The sequence below is a fragment of the Gorilla gorilla genome, chromosome 3 (genome assembly GCF_029281585.2).
Source record: "Gorilla gorilla gorilla isolate KB3781 chromosome 3, NHGRI_mGorGor1-v2.1_pri, whole genome shotgun sequence".
Classification (NCBI taxonomy): domain Eukaryota; kingdom Metazoa; phylum Chordata; class Mammalia; order Primates; family Hominidae; genus Gorilla; species Gorilla gorilla.
The window spans coordinates 122,846,436-122,873,493 of NC_073227.2; the positions used below are offsets into that span (position 1 = coordinate 122,846,436).

The window sequence follows — 27,058 nt, forward strand, 5'->3', positions numbered from 1 at the left end:
GCAAAATTTTAATTTTATTTTACTTTTTAAAATTTTTGTAGAGATGGGGTCTCCCTATGTTGCCAAGGCTTTTCACCAAATACCTGGACCTCCCAAAGTGCTGGGATTATAGGTGTGAGCCACCACACCGAGCCATGTATATGTTAAAGCGTTTATCTGTATGAGTGGTCAGTGTAGAAAGGGCTTCATGGAGGCTGATTTTGATGGCTTGCAAATTATTATATTTGTGTATGTGTAATCGGAAGGCCTTCGCCATGATTATTTCTTCGAAGGAATCCTTTGTCCCTCCAGGGTGATTGTACCCGTGTTCGTAGGACCAAACATTGCTGGTTCACATAATGACTGTTTTTCTTTTAAAACATAAAGGACATATTTTTATGGACTTTGGAGGATTAATAGAATAAAAATCTAAAATAAGTCATATTCAGATTCAAGAGAACTGGATCAGTTTCTCTGTATTTGAACAAAAGAATACTAATCTCTAATTCATAATGCATGAGGTCTACTTCTTCCTCAGTCTGAAAATATGAATATTCCAAAATGGTACTCAAGGCAGAGGCTATACATCAAAATTAAAATTCTGTGATACTATGTTTTTAGGGAAGAAGAAATCTGTAGCATTAGAAATGTAGACGCAAAAGGTCAGAACAAAGTCCAGTATGTCAAGTCCCTTTATAATGCCATCTGAATGAAAGACCTCACACCATGAACAGAGGTATTGAAGCAGTTTTTATGTGGAAATGGTAGGCAGCAATATCTCAGGAGTGACTTTAATTATAACATTTAAGGTTTTATCTAACTTATTATAATCGTTAGAGAACTTCTCTAGCTCTACAAGTTATTCTTGGCAGAGTTTGTCCTAACATAGTATTAATAAAAATAAATTTTACTTGAGTATGATATAAATTACTCTTAATTACAATATAATTTTAAAATGCCCAAAACATCTTTTGATCTTATGAATTTCAGTCAGCTATGATTAAGAAGACAACCATAGGCAAAAATTTCTTTCTTATGGAACATGTTGGAATGCATTCTAATCACTTCTCTAAGAAAATCCCTGTCCCCCATGATTATAGTGAATATGATACAGCAATAATTTAGATGCTTCTTTCAGGGGGGTGAGGTTATATATTCTACAGTCTATTGATTCTAAGAGGCACTTTTTTCTCCCCCAATTTAACAGTTTTGTTTAATTATATACATTTCAGGATTTTTTGGGGATATTTTTCTATCACTGGTTTCTGATTTAATTCCACTGTATTTAGATAACATATTCCGCATGCTTTCAATTCTTTGAAATTTATTGAGACTTATTTTATGGCTCGGGATGTGGTCTATCTTCGTGAATATTCCATGTGTATTTAAAAATAATGTGGACTCTGGGCCGGGCGCGGTGGCTCACGGCTGTAATCCTAGCACTTTGGGAGGCCGAGGCAGGCAAATCATGAGGTCAGGAGATTGAGACCATCCTGGCTCACATGGTGAAACCCCATCTCTACTAAAAAAATACAAAAAATTAGCCAGGCGTTGTGGTGGGCGCCTGTAGTCCCAGCTACTCAGGAGGCTGAGGCAGGAGAATAGCTTGAACCCAGGAGGCAGAGCTTGCAGTGAGCCGAGATGGTGCCACTGCACTCCAGCCTGGGTGACAGAGCGAGACTCCATCTCAAAAAAAAAAAGAAAATAATAATAATAATAATGTGGACTCTAAAATCATTCAGTGGGGTGTTGTAGACATACACTAGGTTCTTTTGATTGACAGTTTTGTTCCTAAGCCTTCTATATCTTTCCTACCATGGTATGAATGTGTCCCCACCAAATTCAGGTGTTGAAACAGGATGACCAATGTGATTAGGAAAAGGTAGAGCCTGTAAGAAGTGGTGGGATTAGGTGCCCTTTTAAAAGGGCTTGCTGGAGGAAATTTGTCTCCTCTTGCCTTTCCGCCCTCTGCCAGTTGCGGACACAGCATTCCTCCCCTCTAGAGGATGCATCCCTCACCAGATACCAAATGCTGGTGCCTTGATCTTGGGCTTCCCGTTGCCAGAACTGTGAGAAATAAACCTGGGCTCTTTATAAATTACCCAGTCTCAGCTATTCTGTTATAGCAGCATTGACAGACTAAGACATTTCCTGACACTCTGTTGATTTGCTTTGATCAATTACCGAGAGAGGAATGTTAAAAATCTTAACTGTAATTGTGGATTTGTCATTTTTTCCATTAGTTCTGCCACTTTTTTGCTTCATGTATTTTGAAGCTTTGTTAATAGGTGCGTACACAATAAGATCATTGTTTTTCTTTGATGAGTTGGCCCTTTGATTCTTATATGCAATGTTCCTCTTTGTCCCTGGTAATGTTTATTCTCTTGAAGTCTACTTTGTCTGATATTTTAGAATGTAGCCTGCTTTTCTTATATTTAGCATTTGCATGATATAACTAGCCCAGTGTACCATCTTCATACATTTAAACTATCTGTGTCTTTAATATTAAAGTACAATTCTTAAGAAAAGCATATACTTTAATCTTGTTTTTTAAAAATCCAGTCTGATCATCTCTGTCTTCTAGATGAGTTCAGTCCAGTTCCATGTAATATTATTACTGGTATGTTGGGTTTAAGTCTCTCCTCTTGGTAATTAATTATCTATTTGTGCTATCTGTTCTTTATTCTTTTTTTTCTCCTTTCCTGCCATCCTTTGAATAAATCAACTTTAGTGTTTTAAATTCCATTTTATCTCCTTCATTGGTTATTTTCTAAAGTGGTTACTTTACCACTTTAGAAAAGTATTTGTTTATTACAATATGCATCTTTGAGTCTCTAATTAATGTGAGAACTTGACAATGTTATACTTCTGTTTGTCCTTCTGTGCTGTTATTGTTATACATTTTACTTCTTTATATGTTATAAACTCCAAAATATATTGTCTTGTTTTGCTGTGAACAGTCAATCGTCTGTTTAGGAAATTAAGAAAGAAGAAATAAAAGTCTTGTGCTTACTCACATATTTATCATTATTGATGCTTTTTATTCTTTCATACAGGTCCAAGTGTCTATCATTTCCCTTCAGCATGAAGAACTTCTTTTTAGCATGTCTTTTAGCAGGTCTGCTGGTGATGAATACTCTTAGCTCTTGTTTACTTGAAAATGTCAGTTTCACCTTTATTTTTAAAAGATTTATTTGCTGAATATTCTGGACCAATCTTTTTTTTTCTTTTATCACTGTAAAGGTGCCCTTACATTGCCTTCTAGCTTGTACTGTATCTAATGATCATCAGAAACATCATGCTTATCATGCTTATCAATTGTTCCCCCGTATATAATATGTCCTTTCTTGTCCTTTGCTATTTTGGGATTTTTTTTTTTCTCTAGCATTAGTTTTTAACAGTTTGGCTGTAATATGCCTAACCATGGTTTTATTTGTCTTTGTCCAGCAGAGAGATCTTTGAGATTCTTGGATCTGTGGGTTGATTTTTTAAAAATCAAATTTATAAAAATTCTCAACTGTTATTTTTTTGAATATTTTTTCTGTCTTTTTTCTGTTTCTGGGATTCTATGTTACAAATACATAAGACTGCTTAATATTGTCCTGTAGGTCACTGAAGCTGTGTTCACTTCTTTCTGCCTTTTTTTCTCTGTAATTCAGTTTGGGTAGTTTTTATTGACCTTTCTTCTAGTTTATTGGTACTTTCTTCTATAATGTTAAATGTGCTAAGTCCGTCTAGTGAAATTTCATTTCAGTTCTAAAATTTCCATTCTTTTTTTGAAAGAAAGGTATGCATTTCTTTGCTGATATTGCCTATCTGTTCTCTTATTATGTTCATCTTTTCCTTTACATTATTGACCGTATGCTATTAGCTATTTTTGTCATTTGTGTCATTTTTTTTCTCAGTCTTATTTTCCTATTTCTTTGCAGGCTTCATTATGTTTTATTGTACATTGTGGAGAGTTTGGGTTTTTTGTCTTCCTTTAAAATGTGTTGAGCTTTGTTGTAACAGGCAGTGGATTTACTGGTGGATCACCTAGTTTTATTAAGATAGGTTTAAAGTAGCCCTTATTTTAGGATGTTTCTAACTCCCATCGTGTGGTCTTTCTGAAATCACAACTGAATGCTCACAATGTTCAGTGATGTCTTTCCACCCTGAATTATTACAAATTCAGTGTCTCTCAGCACTATATGATGTCTGGAATTTCCATTTAGCTCTTAGATGCCCAGAAACTGTTTTCTATTAGGTTTTGCAGGGTCTTGTCCTACACTATCACAGCTTAGTATTTGGCCAGTGACCAGAGATGACCCCTATGTAGATTTCTGAGGCTCTTGCTTTTTGTGTAAAGCCTTTCTTTGTGATATTCTGCCCACTGGTGTTCTCTCTTTGGGCTCTCCCTGTGTCATGATTTGGAAAGTGTCCTCAGTCAAAAAGTGAGGGCGAATTTAGAATTTACCTAAATCACCTTATAATGTATAGCCCTATGATGTCCAATGTCTTAAATTACATCTTTAGGTATTTTGTATGGTTTCACAGTTGAGTATAGCAAGGAGGGAGGTTCAGATAACTGTTAATCTGTGATAACTAAAACCAGAATTTGACATTCTGACAAACTTGAAATTGCAGTGCTTCTTAAAATTAATGCAGTATTAATTAAAAAACAAAAACAAAAAAAACAATGTTTTCCAATTTGCCAGTACAAAAAAGCAAAACTCCCATCTCTACTTTTTAGGAACTTCTATCCATTTGAGAAGATGATAAATATATAGGTAAAGTTAGATTGCAGTAAAACTATGCTGTCTAGTGTTAAATCACCAGTATATATAAGTTTTATAGATATTATGTGACTACAGAGCTATAGGTTACAGGAAAAATATAGGATTTCTTGGCAGAAATTGGATTTAACTAGAGCCTTGAAGAGTGGATGCTATTGAGTTAGAAAAGATGGCATTTCAGGATGCAGGGCATATTGTGAACAAATGTACAAGATGGAAATGAGCAAGTCATTTTGAATGATTAATCTGTCTATCATAGAGGGTTTTGATTGGGACATAGTAGTAGTTGATGCTTATAATATGATTTTATATGATAATGTAATGTGCTGAGTGGTTGAAGTCTTTGGACTTTATCTTATAAGTAATATGGCAATAATGTGAAAGATTCTTGAAGAGGAAGAAACCCTGCAGTGAGGGAGAACAGTACAGAGCCTATTACTGTCATTCAGAGGTGAAGCAATAAAGGTCTCTCCTAGGATGTTGGAAAGAAGGGGCAGATCCAAGAAACAACATGAAGAAAATAATCAGCAGAAATTGGTTATTGACTAGATATGTGTGAAAATGATATATTGGCAGAAATTGGAAAGTCAAAAATGGGGCTCATTGCAGCAGGAATGATGAAATTGCTTTTAGATAGAGAGGTGAACGGATTTAAAATATTAACTTGTTTTAAAGGTATCACTGCTTAAAGCTAACAGTGATTTATTAATATTTGCACTCTGAAAGTTTTAACAGTTTTAATTTTCTGTATACACCACAGTGTTTTGGCTACTATACTTGCCTCTTTTGTTCAGTTGGGAATTGAGTAAACCAATAGAGTAAAAAAATGAGTACAAAGTGGGCTCTGACTAGAACTCTAACAAAGTGTGATCACTGAATTACCAAGATAATTAACCCATACCCCACATATACTCCATTTCCCATGGCACATATTATATTGCATTGTTTTTGCCTATTTGCCTTCCTACTTCCTAAACTGTTGAATTAGTTTGCTTTTGTTGCATAAAAAAAAAAGAAGAATCACCACAAAGCAAATTAAAAGATACTGATTACTTCTTCCAATTCTATGGGCTGCCTGGTTCATCTGGCCTGGCCTGCTTTGGCTAATCTCTGAGGTCTTTTGGCTACTTGACTGGTACTGTTTGTAGCTACTCAGCTGGTGCCCTACTGCTGTTTGTCTGAAGTTGTTTTGGCTACTCAGCTGGTGCTAGGGAGCCTCAGCTAGGACTGCCTCTCTGTGCTCCACTTGGTCTTTGATTTTCCAGTGGCTGGTGCAGGCTTGTTTGCATGGTAACAATGTTCCAAGAAAGCAAGAATGATCATTGCAAGTCCTCTTAAAAGCTGGGTTTAGAACTTGTACTTCTACCTCTTCCTATTGGTCAGAGTATGTCTGTAGGTCTGCCAAGACTCAAAGCACAGAGAAATAGATGTTTCCTCTTGTTGAGTGGCATATAAAAAAATGTGTGGCCATTGATTTCAATCTACCACAACCGTAAGCTCTGTGAGTACAGGAACTGCATCACTCTTTTGCACTTTGGTGTTGTTGACATAGTAGGCATAAATATTTTTAGGTGAATGACTAAATTAATGAAGGAAGGAAAACATTCAGGTAGTATTTCAATATACTGTAGTTTTAAATTATATGTATTATATATATTTGACATAGTTTAATATATAAGTATATACATATATAGTTTTCATATATAAGTATATTATATATTATATAAAATATTTATATGTTATATATATTAGGTATATATAAAATATATAGTTTTAATATGTAAGTATATGTATATAATTATATATAATATTATAAGTATATATACTTTTATCATACCATCAGTGAGTATAGACATGGTTCAGGGAGAATCTCTTTATTCTCCTTCTATCTTTTGAGATAGACCAAAGAAAATTTTTTTTTAAAAAAAGAACTATCACTTGAGTTAACATTGTTTGGTATTTTTATCTTCATAGGTGATTGCCTTGTGAATAACTCATTTTGTGTATTGTCAGAATCCTATTCTGCTTTTCAGGCTGTGCTATGGGTAGACTAGCTCTAACCAGAACACTTGGGAGACCTGAAGCAAAGATACTATATTAAAATAAGTAATGTTATATGCCAAAGAGGAAAACCACTTCTGCCGCCTAAACAACTGAAAGAACCAGAGACTGTGGGGTCAGATTAGCTAGCATTACTATATGAACCTGAGCAAATGACTTACTCTCTTTCAGCTTCAGTGTCTTATCTGGGACATTGGTTCTCAGGATTGGTGTGAGAATTAAGAGAAATATGTGAAGTTCTAGCTACAGTTCTTTACCCATGAGGTAGTCAGTAAAGTTTACTTCTTTCTCCATGTGAACCAAAGCACTGTCATGATGTGATGATGTTCATTAGGGTTTCTCATGCTCAGCGTTATTGATATTTAGGGTTGCATAATGCTTTATTGTGAGGGGCCATTCTGTGCAGTATAGGATGTGTAGCAGCATCTGTAGCCTCTATACACTAGATGCCAGTAGGACCACCTATCCAGCTGTGACAGGCAAAAATGTCTTCAAACGTTGCCAAATGACCCCTGGGGGCAAAATGCAAACAGTTTATCTAGCAGTGACACATAGCCAGCCACCTTAGAAAGGGAATTGTCAGTGTACCCATAAGTGCAGAATGGGAAACAAAATACTTGAGTCTTCTCAGAATGTCTAAAGCTTTTGCTGTTTATATTCCTCTTCTTATAATTTACCACAAACATATTGCTTATTATGCCATCTAATAAAATGGCTTAACATTTGCTGTGTATTATACTAGGTGTTAATAAGCTTTGTATGAACTCACTAGCTGAATGTTGTATATGTATCTGCCATACCTGTTGGATTGACATTCCACTGTAAACAGGGACCTTATCTTTACCAGCTCCAAGCACAATGTATTTGGTATATCAGGTAGCTATTCTACATGTTAATTGATCACATTGCACCCAAATGAAACACGGATGTGGAAATGGAAGGAGGAGCTTTAAAACATGGAAAATTAGTTTATACAAATCTAAATGTTGTAGCACACCAAATTGATTCCTTTTTAAAAACTTTCGGAAATCAGCTTTTCAAAAAAAAAGTAACTAAGCCGTCATCAACTTTTCTTTCATCACCACTAAGCCAATATCAGAAAGTTGTCAATCAACAGCTCTTTTAAAGTTGAAATTTTTCTATTGTATTTCTTACGAAGATTTCAGTAGTGCTTAGAAGTTTTTGGCTCATTTATCATGTTTTATTCACTGTATGTCATTAATTGTTAAAGATGTCAGAGTCAAACCTTAAATTCAGGAGAGATTTAAATTTCTCCTTTTTCCTATTTAAATATATGTTTCTAATTACATAATTCAGTTAGAAAATTACAATATAGAAACATATAACTTAGTAAAAGTTTCCCGTTACTGTATACAGATTATATTGTATACTGTATTATTTTTAACAGTTGCATATTTAACTTATAAATGTGGATAATTATAATTAAACAATCTGTTATCAAAGGACATACAGATTATTTCCAGTTGCTTGCTGCAGTGAATATCCTTGTACTTATTTTTTTACACACTTGCTCAGATAATTTTTAAGTACAAATTCCTGAGGCAGAATTGCAGAATCAAAAGATACTCTCATTTGAGTGTTTCGCATTTTATGCAAAGTATTTTGTTTCCTCCAGAAAATTTCTCTGTGGAAGAGGCTTCCTCACATTCTTTATCAGTTTATTAGCCAGCAGAGAAATGATGAAAAGCCACCCCTTTTCTTGTAGTTTCATCCTCATTGCTATCCAAGATGAGGTATTAAAATCACACCTAAGTGGTGTCTGTTGTGGCTGAATATAATCTTGAAAGTAGAGACACTTCTCCCTGATTCCCAACTGTACTCTCTGGATGACACCTAAAATTTTATTTTTTCAAACTGAAAATCATTTTAATGAGTTCGAAAAGGTTTTATTTTTTAAAATGAAATCCTATAGAAAGAATACATTTTCTTACAGTGGGTCATGGTCAAAAGTGTGAACATCTCTGATCCTAGAAAGTTTCCCCAGTTACAAGGACAGGCGTGCCCCCAACTCCATCCTTAATGGCTCAATTCTGTGGCTTTCAAGTTAATCCACTCAGTCCTACAGCCTTCACCAAGAAGCGCATGTGCTACACTTTGGTGTTAGTGGGGGCATTGTCACACAGGCTCAGAAAATAACCCATTACACATTTTATAGAACTCATCACATGTTCAGAACTAAGCTAGTTGTAACATTATGTTTTTCATGTGAAAAAACACAAGCAATTCACTGGCTATTTTATTTGTTGCTAGCTAGCTATACTTTCTATTTCTTTTTCCATGGTGTGAAAATCTTCCTAGAAACCTCACTATTGGGAAAAGAGATGCAGAGATTAGTCCCATCTTCTCCCCTGGAAACTTACTATCGCCCTTTTGGCTTCAAGGTCCTTCCTCAAAAGCAAAGAATTGAACAAGGGAAAGTGAGGGGAAGGGCTGGGGGAACAGGGAGGTAGAAGGGGTTTTCCCTGGTCTTTTCTAATCCTTTAGTTCCAGACACTTAGTTGGTATTTCAACATTTTAGAAATAAAACCTGCTTTTATAATTAATGCAAATATTACTTAGTGATTCATCCTTTCCAAATGATTCTTGGTTTCTTTTGACATTTCATTTTTAAATTGTGAATTAACATTGACATCACCATAGCGTTACTGTTACCTCAGCTCTTTACAGTGAACTGTATTGCAAAGGCTGTAAAAGTTCAAATTTTAACTATCACCCAAGTGAGCCTTGGACTGCTGTTAGGCTTTTAAAACTGTGATCCTTTGGCAAGAATTGGTGTATAAATCATGGGGAGGATATTGAAGGGGAAGATCATGTTTAATTTGGCAGTTTGGTGCCTGCAATTGACAGATTTTCATTAAGGTTTTAGCTATAGTAGTGATCATGCATCAGTTCTAATAAAGTAGGTTTCATTTGAATTTTAAAAATTAGAGTGAGGACTGCTTTATGTTAACTGTTTACATTCATAAGTCTGGAAAACCATCCACAGGTTTAAATGTATATAATCAGTATAATTAACACGTCAACAGCCTCACCTCTGTTTTTGAGGACCATAGGCTAATATTATTTATGAAGGTTCAGGAGATCAGTCTAGATTGACAGAAAGCTTAAGGGCAAAGATGGTTTTAATATTTTTCTTGGAAGTTTGAGCTTCTGTGGTATTCTAAGGATAGGGATTTTGACATTGATTGTTCTAGCTGGTATTCAGTACTGTATTTAAGTGTAATGTTTTTACTAGTATTCTTCTTATAACTGAAAACTATGCTAATGATTCTTTAATATAGATATATACTCATAAATACGTGTAAAAATCCAAGTTTACCAAAAAATATTAAGACTTAGGGGATATGTTCTTTGAATAGGCATTTATTTGTAAATTAACATATTCTAAGCTCAACAAGGTTATATTCTTTTCAAAAGTCCATTCCATCAAAATCTGTCATTTTTACAGTTGAAGAAACAAAGGCCGCAGTGAGTTTAGTTAATATCCAAGATCACACAGCCAGCATGATAGAACTCTTAAATTTCAAGTGACTTACCCTCTTTACTGTATCAGGTCAAATTTCCCTTTTTTAACTGCTTGTCTTAATTGAGATTTGTTTAATTGTGGCTGTCTGTATATCTTCAATCAATACTTTCTTGTTTTAGACAAATGTTTCCCTGCAAATCTGCATGAACTTCATGTTCTGAAGGACTCAGAGCTGCCCTTTTCCCTTTTGTTAAAGTTGTACACTGTTCTGCATCCCCCTAGAATGCTCATCAGCTTTCTCACTCTTCCTCACTCACACAGTGCTCCAGCAGGAGAGGATTTCTTTGAAAATCAGATTCTTTTCTGGAGGGCTTTGTGCTTGTTGGAGTGTTATGTGATATATTCATTACGGTGAGGGCTAACCTATTTGAACAAAGAGACCTGACAGTGCATTTGGGTTAAAGAACAAAGTTTATTTCTTTCTCTCGTCACCACCAGCATGAGCAGCCTGGATGGTCAGAGCAGATCTGTCTCATGGCATTGTTCAGGGATCCTCATTCCTTTCCTCTCATTTATCTGCCATCCCCTAGGCTATTAATCATCATGTTTTTGGTAGAAGCCAGGTCTTCTCCATGTCTGAGTTTCTGTGGAGGAAGCATGTCAAGGGCCTTAAGCCCAGACCTGGAAGTGGTATGCAAGAGTTCTGACATTGCACTGGTGAGCATTTGGTCAGATGGCCATCTCTAACTCCAACGAAGTGTGGGGTATACACTAGGTAAGCAGTCACATTTCCAGCTACAATACTAATTCTATGGAAAAGGAGACAACATATTTTGATGGGTAGCTGACATTCTCATCTGCAGTCCTAAGTACTCATGACTGCTTGATAGACTTTATGAAAAAAAAAAGAAAAATAACCCCAGGAATTAATATTTACCCTCAGCCTTGTGTTTCTTTAATTTTCTCATTTTTCATGTCACATATCTAAAATTTGATCTAAATAAATTTAAATAAAATTAACCTTTATTTGAATAATAATAAGGACATTTCTCAAGGAAGTAAATCTCAAATGATATGTGATTTTAGATACTATCTTTATCTGACCATGTGGTTCTTCGCTTCTATCAGGGAGGGCCTCTGGGTAATAGAAGATTGCTAGGGCCTGCAGTATATTAATGTTTAGCTGGAGTTGATTAAATCTGAGACCTATAGCCTTGATAATAAGGGCTTTTATTTTTGTATTTTTATTGCACTTTTAATATTACAGAGTTTCTGTACCAGCTTGACAACAGCAGAAACATGGCTTGCTTCTGTGGAACATGCTAGAGCAGCAGTCCCCAACCTTTTTGGCATCAGGGACCAGTTTTGTGGAAGACAGTGTTTCCACAGACTGGGGGCTGGGGGTGATTTTGTGATGATTCAAGCACATTACATATATTGTGCACTTTATTTCTATTATTATTAACGTTGTAATATGTAATTAAATAATTATACAACTCACCGTAATGTAGAATCAGTAGCAGCCCTGAGCTTCTTTTCCCACAACTAGACAATCCCATCTGGGAGTGACGGGAGACAATGACCCATCTGGAGACAGTGACAGGGATCATCAGGCGTTAGATTCTCATAAGGAGCGGACAACCTAGATCCCTTGCGTGCACAGTTCACAATAGGGTTTATGCTCCTATGAGAATCTAATGCCACTGCTGATCTGACAGGACACGGAGCTCAGGCAGTAATGCAAGCGATGGGGAGCAGCTGTATATACAGATGAAGCTTGGCTGGCTTGCCTACTGCTCACCTCTTTTTGTGCTGCGTTATCCATGGCCCAGGGTTTGGGGACCCCTGCACTAGAGGACAGAGCCTGGTACACTATAGCAGTCCTCGCCTTGTGTTATGCAGAGTACTGATCAGTCCCTTTTGAGCTTCTCAACCTTGTATAAAACTTTGAGACAGTTCTGGGACCATCACAAAGTTTATGAAGGGTTAGAAAACAGTATACTTAAGGAACTAAGACTGTAAATCCTTGAAGTTCAGAGGGTGATAAAAAGAAATGGCTTCTAAGAATCCCAGTATGTATGATTTTTTATACAAAGCATAAGGATGATTTGTACCAAACTCAGGACACTGTGGCGAGCTTAACACGAGGGTATTGAATCATAAGTAAGTGGTAATTCCTAGATTATGCAATCTCCTTGCTGTTAGATTTAGATACCAAAGAGGAACTACATCATGTCCTCCTCCTATGGTCTTCAAAAAAGGATTATATTTGGTCTTACTGGTATAATACAGTTTATTCCTGCATGAATTCCATGGTGATAGAATTTTTAAAGTTTATTCTAGTGTTACAGTTTTGTTTTGTTTTGTTTTAATACACAGCTTCAGAATGGCAGAAGATGATCCATATTTGGGAAGGCCTGAACAAGTAAGTGTCATAATCTCACTGATAACTTTATTTAAATATATTCATATTTCAAAAATATGCAAAGGCAACATTAGTAAGTTAGCATTAGGAAAATTCTAAAATTAGTAAGATTTTTTTTTAATTTCAGTTTCTCTGTTCTTTCATGTGAAGTTGGAGAGGATATGTCATGTGAAATGAGTAACTTACACCCTGCTTTCACACATATTGTTGCACAAAAATTGTATATGCTACAGGATAGCTATTGCATTAGCTTTCTAGAGCTACCATAACAGATCACCACAAACCTGATGGCTTACAACAACAAAATACATTATTTCACAGTTCTGGGGGCTAGAAGTATGAAATCAAGGTGTTGGCAGGGTTGGTTCCTTCTGGAGGCTCTCAGGAAGAATCTGTTCCATGCCTCTCCCCTAGCTTCTGGTTGGTTGCTGGGAATCCTTGGCTTGTAGCTTTATCGCTCCAATCTCTTCCTCCATTGTCACGTGCGCTTCTTCCCTGCGTGTCTCTAAACCTAAATCTCATATTTTTTTCTTCCAAAGGCATCATTGGATTTAGGGTACACCCTTATCCAATATGACTTCGTCTTAATTTGTTTATATCTGCGAAGACCCTATTTCCAAATAAAGTCAGATTCACAGGTACCGGGGATTAGGAGTTAAAGGTGTCTTTTTGGGAGGGAACACAGTTTAACCCACTACAGCCCCTTGACATATTTATTTAATGTGTACACATGGATGTAGAGAGTGGAATGACAGACCATGGAGATTCAGAAAGGTGAGGGATGGGAGGGCAGTGGGATGGGGGTGGATGATAAGAAGTTACTTAATGGGTACAATGTATGTTATTTGAGTGATGGATACCCTAAAAACCCTGTTTTGACTACTATACAATCTATGCATGTAACAAAATTGCACTTGTACCCCATCAATTTATACCAAAAAAAAATTTTATTTAAAACTCATCTAGTAAGGAGACAGATTGTTGTAGTGAAAAGATCTTTGAATTCAGAATTTGAAGATCTTTATATAAGTACTGACTACTACAGATCAGCTCCTCAGACTTGAAGAATCACTTAGTCCCCGTAATCCTCACTTTTCTCATTTGTAAAATAGAAATGCTAGCACCACACTAACAGGGATGAGTCAAAAATATTCAATGAATGTGCTTTTTAAGCATAAAACTGTTCCTATCATTATATTAGTAGTTATGAAAGGATAGCAGTGTCCTTTTTTCTTTTTCTCCTATATTTTATTTTGAAAAATGTTGGAAAAAATAAATAGAAATGTTGGAATAATCTAACAAATCTACATTGGTTCTTAAAACCGACATTTTTGCTTTTCTCTTTGCTCTCTTTTTCGTGTGTGTGTGTGTGTATATATATATATGTATGTATGTGTATGTATACACATAATCATTTGGAAGCAATTTTCAGACTCTGGAGCAATTATAATGGCAATATTGAATTATTTATGTAATGATTCCAAGAAGTATTTAAAACATGGAGATTTGTTCATTCATCAGCTATTTATTGAGGTATTACTACGTGCCAGAACATTGGCTTAGTGGGGAAAAAATAAGTGATATATACACTCCAATTTCAGGAACCTACTATTTTAATAGGAAGAACAGAGACATTGTTTTCATATGGTGATATATGCTGTAGTAGTAGTCTGCGCAGAGTGGGATAGAAATGTTAAGCAGCATCACTGGGTGCTACGTTGGAGGAAGAGCAGAGTTACGGAGGACTTTCCGAAGGAAGTCTTCGTAAGCTGAGTTTTGAAAGATGTAGTTTGCTAGACTAGAAAAGGTGAAGGAACACTAGGTGCCAGGATAGCCTGGTCACATTTAAATTTTAGTGGCAATCATTTAAAATAGTGGATTTCTGAAATTACACCTGCAAAGAATCAGCCAGAAAAATAAAAACAGAAGTGGAATACGTTTTAAAGGCTCTGGTATCATTTCTATAAATAAAATAGACATATATAGCATTTATTACTTCGGGTAATATTCTGATTGATTTAGAAAGAATGACTGCATTGCTTTTCGCATTAAGATGCTCCTTTCTAATTTTATTTTTAAAATGGTGATTTAGGATAAATCTAGGAACATTTTCTTTTATTGCAGCAAAGACATTTGGCTAATTGTATTATCAAAACCATTTGTTTTACCTTTCTCTTTTAATGTGCTTTCTCTAACAATTAAGGGCGAACTAACCAGCATGAGGATTGTTTCTGCTTGATTTTAAACCATCCTTTCCTGTCTGTACACAGGAAATCTTATCAACAAGAGATGATTCTTTATGCCACAGAAGAGTAAAACCTGCTGAAAACATTCATTTTGAAAGTTTTTCTTATGTGGGCATCTTTGCGATCATCAGTAACAGGGGTGGGGCATATTCTGACATTTCCACTTTTGAGGCAAGCGCTCTTGAAGTTTTTTTCTTTCTTGGCTTGAGCTTGGTGGTTTATATTTCCTAAAGTTTGCATGTCCTCAGTGTTTTAGTGGAGTCTGGAATTTGCTCTCCACCCTGACCTAATAAACAATGCAAGCTGCAGCACAACACAACTTCTCTCTTAGTCTGAAGTGAAGAGTATATCTCTCTCCTAAGGTGAGCCCTTTTGCCCACTCGCCAGTCATTTAGCCACCACAGGAAAGAGTTTTCCTGCTAGGTTATCACATTTGCTCTGAGACTGTTAAAATCCTGTATGAAATGAGGCCCATTTTTGCGGAACATGGTTTTTCATTCCTGTATTTCCTTTTCAGCAAACAATGAATAGCATCAGTGAGCTTTTAATCTTATAAGCATTGAAGTGAAGCGCATTCTTTGTTCCTCAGTTGAAAATTTGCATCCCTCAAATGAATCTGAAGTACTCTTTATTTAAACGACATTTTTCTTACTCTTAATTTAACTAGGCATACGAAGATCTTCAGTACCCCAGAACTTTCAATAATTTACTACTAAGGGCAGGAGACAAACTGTAATACTGGCTACTAAAAGAAACGAAAAGCTAGTTCAGCACACTTACTAGTCTCTCATAAAAAGTAAAATATGGCTGGTTTCCATGCTGTCCACAGACATTTCAAACATATAACTTCTTTAGGCTAAAATAAATAGCAAGCTCAGAAATACAGTTTTAAAGTCCTAAATGAGCCAGCGGTTACAATGTTTTTTGATAAGTAATGAATAGTAATTTATTAAGATAAAATGTACTTTCTTCAAAATATTCTGCATGCCCACTCTGTTGCTGCCCTAACAAATTACCACATACTTGGGGCTTAAAACAACACAAATTTATACTTCTGAGTCAGGAGCTCAGAAATCTAGAATCAAGGTGTTGGCAGGGCTGCTTTCCTTCTTGAGGCTCTCATCTCTTTGCCTTTTGAGCTTCTAGTGGCTGCCTACTTTCCCTGTGCACCCTCTCATCACTCCAGCCTCTTGCTTCTATTGTCATACCTCCTACTATTCAGTGTGATTTCCTGAACCCCTCTCATCAGGCCCACCTGGACAATTCAAGACACTCTCTTCATCTTAATATCATTACCTTAATGACATACGTAAATTTCCTTTTGTCATATAAGGTAGCACTCACAGTTTCTGAGGATTAGGATGCAGACATGTTTAGGGGGTCGTTATTCAGCTTAACACACCCACTAAATTCCAGGTATTTTGTGTTATGCTAGGAAACTGAAGGTAAAAGAAATGAGTGAGCTCAGTGCTTAGTTGTCTACTCCTTGTACTGTCAGTTATATTTTCAGTTATTCTGTAAATAGTCCCAGAGGTGCTCTCTAGCATTCTTTCAGGCCTTGACACTGGATAGCTAGATGAGGGGTATATTTACCACCATAGAGGAAATACTGATTTCTAGGATTATATTCTTTTGTTTATACTTCTAAGAGAGTACAAGCTTCAAATCATTCATTCAACAACTATTTGAGTATCTGTTCTGTGATAAGCATGTACTTGGCCCTGAAGATATACCAGTAAGCAAGCTAGACCAGGTCCCTGCCTCTGGGGACTTTATAGCCAAGTTATGCTTCTCAAATCCCTTTGTTACGTAAACGTTGTCCAACCCTATGTAAAGTTTTATACACATGAGAACTACCTAGGTCTCATGAAGATCTTTTAAAACCCTGATTTAAAATATTTTCAGATTTTTGTTTTTGGCTTTAGTTTCATTCCTATTATTACGTTTTAGGTGTCCCAACTTCAAATTTTTTATATAATATAGGAAAAATAATGATTGAAACATTTAAATGTTCTTCTTTACAGATGTTTCATTTGGATCCTTCTTTGACCCATACAATATTTAATCCAGAAGTATTTCAACCACAGATGGCACTGCCAACAGGTAAGAAAACTCATCCCTGTTACCCTGTTGTTCTGCTTTCAGTCTTAGTAAAATGCAGGATTTGTTAATAGTCTGTCCTAGAAACTCAGTTGTGTACCTAGAAAGGAAATGGTGATTTGTTTTAAAAACCAATCTTTTAATATACTTTCTTGAAATATATTTGCACAAAAATATTTCATCTCAATTACCCCTTGTATGGTTTACTGCATTTCATATCTGCTAGGACTACTCAGAAGGAATTTCTTTAGTCAATACGAGGATTTTCTTTATTATCTCTGTATTCCTTTTAAGTCCTTTCTCTCAGATTCACACGAGGCAGTCTCCACTCTTCATTTCTGTTTCAAACATTTAAGAGGGCCTGTTGTGTACTACCAGTGTGCCAGTCACTGGGGAATCAAAGTGTACAGAAATCATAAAAATCATCTCATTAGAAAAATCATCTTTATAAAAGCTTATAACTTTGCACTCTGACAAGTTGGATAAAACTCATAATCCTTCCTTCTAACATGACTGTATTAATTGTGCCGATTGGCAACTGTTTAATTTCATAAGAGTAATAAAAAAAACTCTCTTTCTTAAAAAAAGTGATTTATTTGTATGTAAGCTTGGTGTGATGGCTCTTTTTATGTTCTGTTTCTCTCCTCACTTCACCCGTCACCAGTGGGACTTAACAGATGTTCAAAAGCAGTGTGAGTGAATTATGGAAGTTATGTGTAAAACAGAGTTTGGTAATCACTGAAGTGGGCATCAGCTCTTTTATTTACCAGGGACTTGCTTGTCTTCATTGGTAGACTTTATCCCATTTGTATTATTCTCATTTAAAATTATCATGGTTACTACAGTACTTACTTTTCTTTTGTTTTAGATCAGAAAACTTTTTCTGCATTTATATCTTTAGTATTTCTAGGATACTAAAATAAAATTTCATGGGAGGGAAAAAGGTAGATCTACTATACTTTCACCTTCACTAGTAAAGGTGTATTTCAGAGGTTTTTCTGTCTTTACCCCTACAAAACATTATTTTTAGGCTGCCATGTCTGAGATCTTTTGAAGTGCTGTCCAATTTGAGCTCTAGGTCAGCTTCCTGTGAACAAGTAAATGTGTTGGTAGTTGGTAGTGTGTGTGTTTCTTGGGAACTTTTTAATTTTGGAGTTCAAAGTATTTTTCTTAGTATTAATGTATTACTGAAAATATAAGAACTTGGTTCTGTCCACAGGAAATACACACATTTTCACTTAATGTCTTGTGAATACCAAACAGTATCCTGAGGCAGATGTTTTAATTTTTTTCCTTCAGATTTATGGGCATGAAAATAAGATTATCAAGATAACCATCTCAGTAAATATTCTGTGGTCACAGCTTTATGTTGTAGAAATTATTTTGCCATAATATTAGAAAAACTATTCAAATTACACCTAAAAATCTAATTTGTTAGTTATTCTTACACCATCATTTTTACCTATATGTTTTTCCCTCTTCATTGCAGTGTCATAGTACAATTTTTATAGTCCAAGATATATAGGACGTTGTATTCAAATTTTTAAAGAGGTAGAGAGGTTGATTATCTAAACCAATATTAACTTGTAACTCTAAAATGGATTATTTTAGTCTTCTAGATTTTTTGAAATCTAAAACCTTTAGTAGATCTAGTACTTGTTGAAGACTATGGGATGCGACATAACTCTTAGGTCTAAAGTTAAATTTCTCTGCACAGTGGAATGTCCTTTTCATGGCACAGAAATGTGGCCAAAAGAATGTTGGCCTTAAAACAACAAATACATGCATATCAAATCTAATTTTCTAGTTGATTTAACTTTTAATGTGTTGCCTGAAAGAGGAAAAATGGCTCTATTTTACGTGAATTTTCACATATTTAAAGGAAATTAAATCCTACAGGAAAAATAATAGCAAATTTGCAGTTGTTTTTAGCAGAGTTAATAAAAAGTGAGAGACTTGAAGTTTAATGTAAACATGCTTCCAACTCCTCTGTATTTTTCATGACATCCAAATATTGCTCTGTTAGAGGACTGTCTTGATATGTTCTTTCACCATTTTAACAGGGAATGTTTTTATAAGTGTTACATTGTCATACAGGCTGTATCTTAGTGTGAAAATATTTCTATTTCTGATCAATTTTATTTCCATATCGAAATTAAATTCTAGCCATTTGGTGGGGGAATTTTTAAATTATGATTATGTTTCTAAAAGTAATTTAAAATGTCCAGGGGTGAATTTCATACAGACAAAAGATGGTAATTTAATACATTGACCAGTGACTCCCCCTTTTTTTTTTCTTGTGTATGCTTCATTTCAGATGCATTCATTTTTCAACTCGCTTCCTTGTAAATTTCTTGAATAATAACAGGAAGTAATTATACCCTTGTTTTCTCCAGTTCTCTAGCCTTATCCTGATTTATCATAATATTGAAAAGATAAAAATAAATTCTCAGGCCGGGTGAGGTGGCTCACGCCAGTCATCCCAGCACTTTGGGAGGCCAAGGCAGGTAGATCACGAGGTCAGGAGTTCAAGACCAGCCTGGCCAAGATGGTGAAACCCCGTCTCTACTAAAAAAATACAAAAATTAGCTGGGCATGGTGGTGGGCGCCTGTAATTCCAGCTCCTCGGGAGGCTGAGGCAGAGAATTGCTTGAACCCAGGAAGCAGAGATTGTGGTGAGCCGAGATTGTGCCATGGCACTCCAGCCTGGGTGACAGAGTGAGACTCTGTCTCAAAAAAAAAATAAAAAAAATTTTGAGAAAATTCTCTTTTGTGTTATAGTTTATTTTTAATTTCAACCTGAAGGTTTATGTCCTTACAAATTTATGTAAAATAAGAGGTCTTGAGCTTCTTTCTGAGAGAAAATGAAGATTAAAATGGACATACAAGCATTCTCCTGAAATATTTTTAGCACCAAACATCTTAATTTACATTCACATAAATGAGAACCACCATATGCCTTTATTTATTGCAAAGCTATGGATTATTGTACTGTTGACATAAAAATCAGCTGGGAAGCTTAAGGACTTTTTCATGTTGAACAGTTTGTACTTATGTTGTCAGAGATTCTGATTTTCCTTTGAATTTTCGAGTCAGATACCATTAGGGTATGCATTAAGCCTCTAGTTTTCTTTGCGTTTTTACAGTAACTAATTTGCATGTACCTATCTTCAATTAAATTATTTTCAGTATTTTATAAAATGCCTGAGATGTTTTAGAACACAGTTTATATGATAGCACGATATTCAAAATTGCTTATAAACATCAAAAGTTATGGATTAATATGAAAATTTTACCATGTCTGATAGACCAGATTACATTGGGAGTGTCGGGGAGGAAAGGGGAAACAAACTAACCAGTTAAGGAATGAAGGTAGTACTTTCCCTTCAAGTAAAGACAGGAACAGAAAACCTAGTGTAAGGAAAAAGAGATAGCCTGAGATAATTATCTGTCTATCAGACGTATACATACAGGTTGCTAGATCAGTATCTTTTAATTTCACATTAAGCACACTCTCTTTGAGGAATGAAAGTCAGTGTCTAATGATGTGAAGGCCAAAGAAAATGTCATAGTGCCCAGAAGTGGTTGCTGCTTTTAATTGGTATTTGTCATTTTAAAATGCTTTGTTAGGAGACAAGATTATGAAGGCTGTTGACATCAATTCTTGCCGGCCATATGCCTTTTATTGGGTTAGGAAATGTGCCATCACCTTTCAACAAACATTTACTTATTGTGGTTCGCTAAACTTGTAAAACTATTGTTAAAATAAGGGTTAATTTAATATTTCAGACAAGGAAGAGAAATTATATCCTTGTGGAATTTTAACCAAAAATAGATTTGAAATTTCTACATAAAAACATAATTTCCGTTTTTTACTTGCTTTACGTTTTATACCAAATTTGAGAAGCCTCACAGTTTCTTTTGGTGTCTGTTTGTTGTTTTTGTTTTTAGCAGATGGCCCATACCTTCAAATATTAGAGCAACCTAAACAGGTAAGATTAAAGGGGTGGGACTTTAAATGTTAGATTCCAGTGTCTAATATTGAGATCATAAGCACTGAAGAACAGTAAATGAGTTCTATGAAGGAAGTAGTTTATCTGAAAGATCAACAACCTGACAAATTATGTAACAGCTTTATTCATTCACTTTACATTTCTCTTAGTCATTGTTCACACTGTCCTGAGCCTCAGTATGTAGTTCTGTAAAACTGCAGTTAATTACAGTATTAGAATTACAGTTAATTACAGTATTCTGCTGTCTCTACCAGCTTAACTTACCAGCCACTCCCAGGAAAGGCAGAGGTGATTTCCATTCATTTTCATTTATAAGGAATACGTATGCATACAGTTCACATGCACTGAGCGACATCCATCTATTATCCTTGCACATGTAGTACCTCTTAGCCTTCCTCCTTCCTTTGGTAGCCCCAGCCTTTTCTGTGCTGCCTTTGGAACATGTAACCTAACATACTGAAAGTACCAGTGGGAAGTAAAATGTTAGAATGAACTATTGAATTCTCTTCCCTCTGGTGTCAGCCTCTTTGGAGTCAGGAGAGGAACATTTTTTCAGGTGCTTCCCCTTACCACTAGAGTCTGTAGAGAATAGCTCAGAACTGAAATGGCCTCCTCACTGTATCCAACTCTGTGGATATTTATAGGAAATTGGATGGGACCAATGCTGTGAAAGAGAAAGAAAGGCAATCTTTAATGTCTGCCTATAGGAGGTTTCAGTTATTAGGGAATGGAAATAATGGTGTAGTTCCCCACAGAATGAGGACAGTCAGTAAATCTTTGGATGGATAAACTAATCACATTTGTATGTGACTGAGGATATGGATACCTGTCCTCTTGCAGCTGTATTACCCAGTACATTTTCTAAGTATTCTTTTCATTAGCTCAGGTGAGTGAAACACTTTTGCATTTTGTAACATTTAACACATGCTAACTAGGTCACAAGCTTAAATAAAGCATCCACTGCGTTGTGGTTTCCAGAATCGTGATATTATATATGTGTTATATTTGGTCAGCATTTGATATAAATGTCTTAATGATTGCTGAACAGGCTATCCTTATAAGGTTGAAATTAGATGAAAGTTTTTGCTGTGGGGGCAAGAATGCCACATGAAACTTTGGGGCATGGTTCTAGTTCTTGCAGGTGTCACATCCTGACTCCTCAGGTTGCCAGTAACACTCCATTGCTTTACCTCCATGTTCAACTCTTTTTGGCAGTTATTTCTCAGAGAAGGTCATCAATTCCCAGTGAAATTTTATCCCTTAAAATTCTGTGGGCTCTGGCATCGTGGAAAATTTCCCAGCTTTTAAGATCTAGGTAGTCTATGAAACAGAAATCAACTGAAATTTGTCTGCATATGCCAAAGTATTTTTTCCAATATCATTTTCATAAGCATAGCACTACAATAAGAATTTTTTAATGTAATTCCTTATTATGGATCCAACAGTTATAAGGAAAAATTGGCATTTATGATTTACCTGAAGGGTTAATGTAGTTCCAAAATTCAAAATTTAATTCATATAAAAGCTTATGTGAGTAAAACAATGTGTTTACCAAAGTGATGCTATTTTGATATCTGAATTCAGTGAAAGTAAGAAGGTTGTATTCAAGTCAGACTTTCTGACTGAATGGATGTAGCCTTGCCTTTGAGGTTGATGACTCATTTTAAGCAAATGGAGTTACTGAGATGAGTGAATGTGGATTAAAGGCAAAATTTTGATCTCAGAAATTTAGAATCAGAAATGCATCCAGACAATGCATTTGACGACATCTTCCTGAAAACAGTTGTAAATTTTCATCCTCAGGTTAAAAACTTCTGAGGATTTAGATACTCGTATGTAACCATGAAAAATATCTATTAAGTATTGTCTATTTGACACCACTCCCAATAAGATATAAACACATACGTGTCTATATTTTTCCAACTGTCCCAAAGGAATTTTGTGATTAAAGATAATGAATTGTGTGTGTGTGGTTTTGGGGTTTTTTTGTTTTTTTTTTTAAGTTAGAAAAAGATTCTTTTTTCTTTGGGACCTCTTAGCCACAGATTTTCCCCAGCTCTGACGGAGATGAGTCATAGCATAGACTACTAATTTTTAGAACATCCAGTTCTGTTGCATATTAATCAGTGTTAATTAACTAATACTGTTCAAAAACTCAAGTTGTGTTTAAATTAGCAGTCAAGTAAATCTATATTCTTATGGTTAGCTAATTCTGGAGGCTATTATACATGTGTTGTTTTTTTCATGGTTTTAGAAATTTCATTTAATTATTTAAAAAACCAATAGTGTTTGCTTACAAAAGGCATAGGGCTGAAATTGTAAATTATTTTTAAATATGAATTGTGTGAGAATCAAAACAAAGGAATTACCTCTGAAACTTCATCTCCAAAGGCTTCCCTTGTGTTTAGATCTGGAATCTCCCAAGGAGTTGTTTTAGGTCTCACTGTGATGAGTTGATCATAAACTTTAGACATTTGTGTGCATTAAGGAAATTTCCCAGACCAGGGAATTTACTTTAGGCCTTACTTATCTGGTAAATGTGTTTGAGGACTGATCTTTGGAAATCAGGAAGTTTTTGAATAATATAGGAACAGTTCCAGATGCTTCCCAGAGATTTAAATCAGTTCAAGGCACCTGGACTGCTCAGAGACTGCAAGACCCTACTTGGCATAATGAAATGTAGTATAGTCTAAGTAGTGCATACGTTTTACATTTGTTCATGAGCTCAAAGCTGTCAAAATCTGCATGCTTGCTGGGGTTCCACAATTTAATGAGTAAGGGAGTTAACGCCCACCAGCAGCTAGTGGGTGTGATGAGCTGATGGGCAGATGATCTAGTGCTATATATGCAGAGTTGGTCCCACAATAGAAACAAAAGGTGAGAATGTTCCTTAAAAAATCTTAACATATTTTCTTTTCACCAAAAAGTGAATCTGTAAAAAGAAAATCATCTGCTTAAGTGACTATGTGGTTATAAACTACTAACACTACCACAAATTGATTGACGTCATTATAAAGTTGAATCAGGAAATACAGCGAAACCTCCCTTAATATGATGATGAGGTCATAATTATCCTTGTTTTATTCTTCGTATACAAATATGAATAAGTTAGCTTTATAAGTCATAAAAAGTTAGAACTGGAGTAGACCTTAAAGATGGTCTGGTATAATCTTCCCTTTTGTACAAATGAAAAAACATGACACTTCTTAGGTGTTTATCAGCACACAGTAGTTTATATAGTGAAGGCTTCCAGGTAACTTCATTAATTAACTACATCTATAAAATTTCTGGGTTAGATAGTATTTAAGGGAACTATCTAGTTTTGGAATCATTCTGGTAGGTTAATATTCAATCTTGAGCTTGACCATATCAATAATCATAAAAACAAAAATCTTATCCTCTGAAATGCTGAGAGAAGCTTAACAGATGCAGGGTCTAGCATAGGGTGTGTTCTACAACGCTGAAACAGTATATCTAAATAAACATGTCTGTAGTCCCTGCTGAACCAGCTGTAATCAGTAGATAAAGGAATGTCTTCAAGTAAGAGTCAAGGAAGCATAACTTTTATTAATATGGTACAGTTCAGAGCTTGGCAGCAGCAATTTAAGACAAGGAAGCTCTGACTAGAACAAGCCGTAACATGTTGAGTCTGAAGCCTAAACTCTTCAGCAGATTACTCTCCACACATGCATAGCATGAGAGGTTCCATGGGCTTAGGTACCTGGCTTTTTAGCCATATCTTAGTGTACAAATATCAATTAATACCATTTTTCGTAGTAAGATAACGGGAAAAGTGATTCTTATTTACAGAGCCCTCTTTCACAGTTTCATGTTTTTCTTCTCTCATTTAGTAGACATAAGATTTAAAAATTTGTATGTATCTTTGTTGCCGTAATTTTTAATAAGTGTTTCTCAAACTTAATTGGCTTAACGTTCACCTTTGCAGAGAGGATTTCGTTTCCGTTATGTATGTGAAGGCCCATCCCATGGTGGACTACCTGGTGCCTCTAGCGAAAAGAACAAGAAGTCTTACCCTCAGGTCAAAGTAAGTTTGTGGTAGCTCTCCTTCTATTTGAATTCTGGAAATTTTGATTTCCTACGATTTCCAAGGAATTGCTTTAAATGAGTACGGGTTGCCTTCGCTCCTAAGCTGAAGTGTTCACATGATTATTAAAATTTTTAAATAGAAATTTGTCTCCTAGCAATAGAAGTGACAGATACTAAAACTTTGTTAACATTTCAATTTAGTAGAAATGTCTTCAGCATTAGCTAACAAACTTACTATTTCTTGATCATCTTAAATATTTTTAAAAATTGGATACTTCCTGAAACTTTAGTAAGTCTTTGAAAGAAATGGTTGATTTTGACTCTTTGGAGATTTAGTGAAAAACCAAACAAGTGACTGAGTGTATGGATTATATCGTATATTATTTAAGATTATGAATTCGGATCCAGACTTTGTTATTAGCTGTGTAGCTTTGAATAGGTTTAACCAATACTTCTAAACTTCAGTCTCTTAATGTATAAAATACAGAAATATTAATAGTATATACTTCATAAGGTCCTTTAGAGATTAAATGAGAAAATGTGTACATGTTCCATAGAGAGCCTGAAAGTACCCTAGGGCCTTGGCCTGAGCAGATGTGTGGCCCTCTTGGAATAAACTGCTACGTGACATGCTGGTGGTGTATTTGGTCATACCTTTTACCATGTTCAGGCTGTTTGTTTATTTGAGAATATTTTTCTTTAAGTTAATATGAGACTTTTAATTTCATAATATGCTGCTATGTTTCATAGACTGACTGATGATAAACATAGACTGATAATCATTTTGCAGATAAACCTAGTCAACAATTGTAATTTAGTTTTTTATAAAAGTTATTATTTAGTCAGTAATTCAAGGCTTGGACAAAATAGTTCTCACTATGTGTGTGTGCCCCTCAGGGTGTAACATACTTTTGGCCTCAGTCTTTTTATTGGTTTGTTTTTGTAAGTAGATGAAGCTCAGTAGAGCAGGCCCTCAGCAAAGTTGTGATGTAAATAAATCTGGCCGGGCTCATTGACTCATGTCTGTAATCCCAGCACTTTGGGAGGCCGAGGCTAGCAGATCACAAGGTCAGGAGTTCGAGACCAGCCTGGCCAATATGGTGAAACCCCATCTCTACTAAAAATACAAAAATTAGCTGGGTGTGGTGGTGCACACCTGTAGTCCCAGCTAGTCAGGAGGCTGAGGCACAAGAATCGCTTGAACCTGGGAGGCGGAGGTTGCAGTGAGCCGAGATTGTGCCACTGGACTCCATCCTGGACAACACAGCGAGACTCTGTCTCAAAAAAAGAAAAAAAAGAAAGAAAGAAATCTGTCTTTGGTTTTGCCAGCCTTGCATTTTGTTTCTTCCTTTCCCTCTTATCCATCTTCTAGGCCCAGGCCTGTTAAATTTCTTATCCTTATTCCCAAACAAAAGACAAAATGTTGTGATGTCTTTCTTTACCTTTCAAGTGAAACTCACCCATTATTTAGTTGGGTACTACTAGTCATAGTTGCATTTTAAGTCTCTTGGCTCCAATTGTGGAATGAAAGATGTTTTTTCTATTAAAGGTAATTAGGCGGGTAAATATGATGGCTTAAGTCCACAGAAGCAGACCACGGTCTTATGGCCTCACATCCTTTAGAACCTTGATGAGGAATGAGGAGCAGCAATAAAGAACTAATTTGCACTTATTAAACACCAAAGACTTGCCAAGTGGTTTGTATAACATTATCTCTTTTAATCTCTTAGAAATCTCAGTAGGTAAAAAGTGCAATGCCTGTGAACCCAAACAGACTCAGAGAATGGAATTATAATAACTGGCCTTTCTCACAAGACTAGTGGCTCTATATCCTGCAGCAGGCTATTGCTCACCGAACCTCTCAGATATAATGTGTGCATTTGGGGTACTGGGGGCAGGGAGATAAGGGACAAATTATGGGCAGA

General features: G+C 35.6%; 1 protein-coding gene across 2 annotated transcripts in view; it reads left to right on the plus strand.

The window, feature by feature from the left end:
- Positions 1-27,058, plus strand: part of NFKB1 (nuclear factor kappa B subunit 1) — a 115,605-nt gene that overhangs the window by 11,104 nt on the left and 77,443 nt on the right. Inside the window, exons 2-5 of one of the 2 annotated variants that reach the window (XM_019025812.4) lie at positions 12,682-12,727; positions 16,998-17,076; positions 21,025-21,065; positions 25,033-25,131. In XM_019025812.4, coding sequence (XP_018881357.1) covers positions 12,689-12,727; positions 16,998-17,076; positions 21,025-21,065; positions 25,033-25,131 — 258 coding nt within the window. In that variant the 5' untranslated portion in view covers positions 12,682-12,688. The remainder of the gene's footprint in view (positions 1-12,681; positions 12,728-16,997; positions 17,077-21,024; positions 21,066-25,032; positions 25,132-27,058) is intronic. The other variant, XM_031010114.3, reaches the window with a different exon arrangement.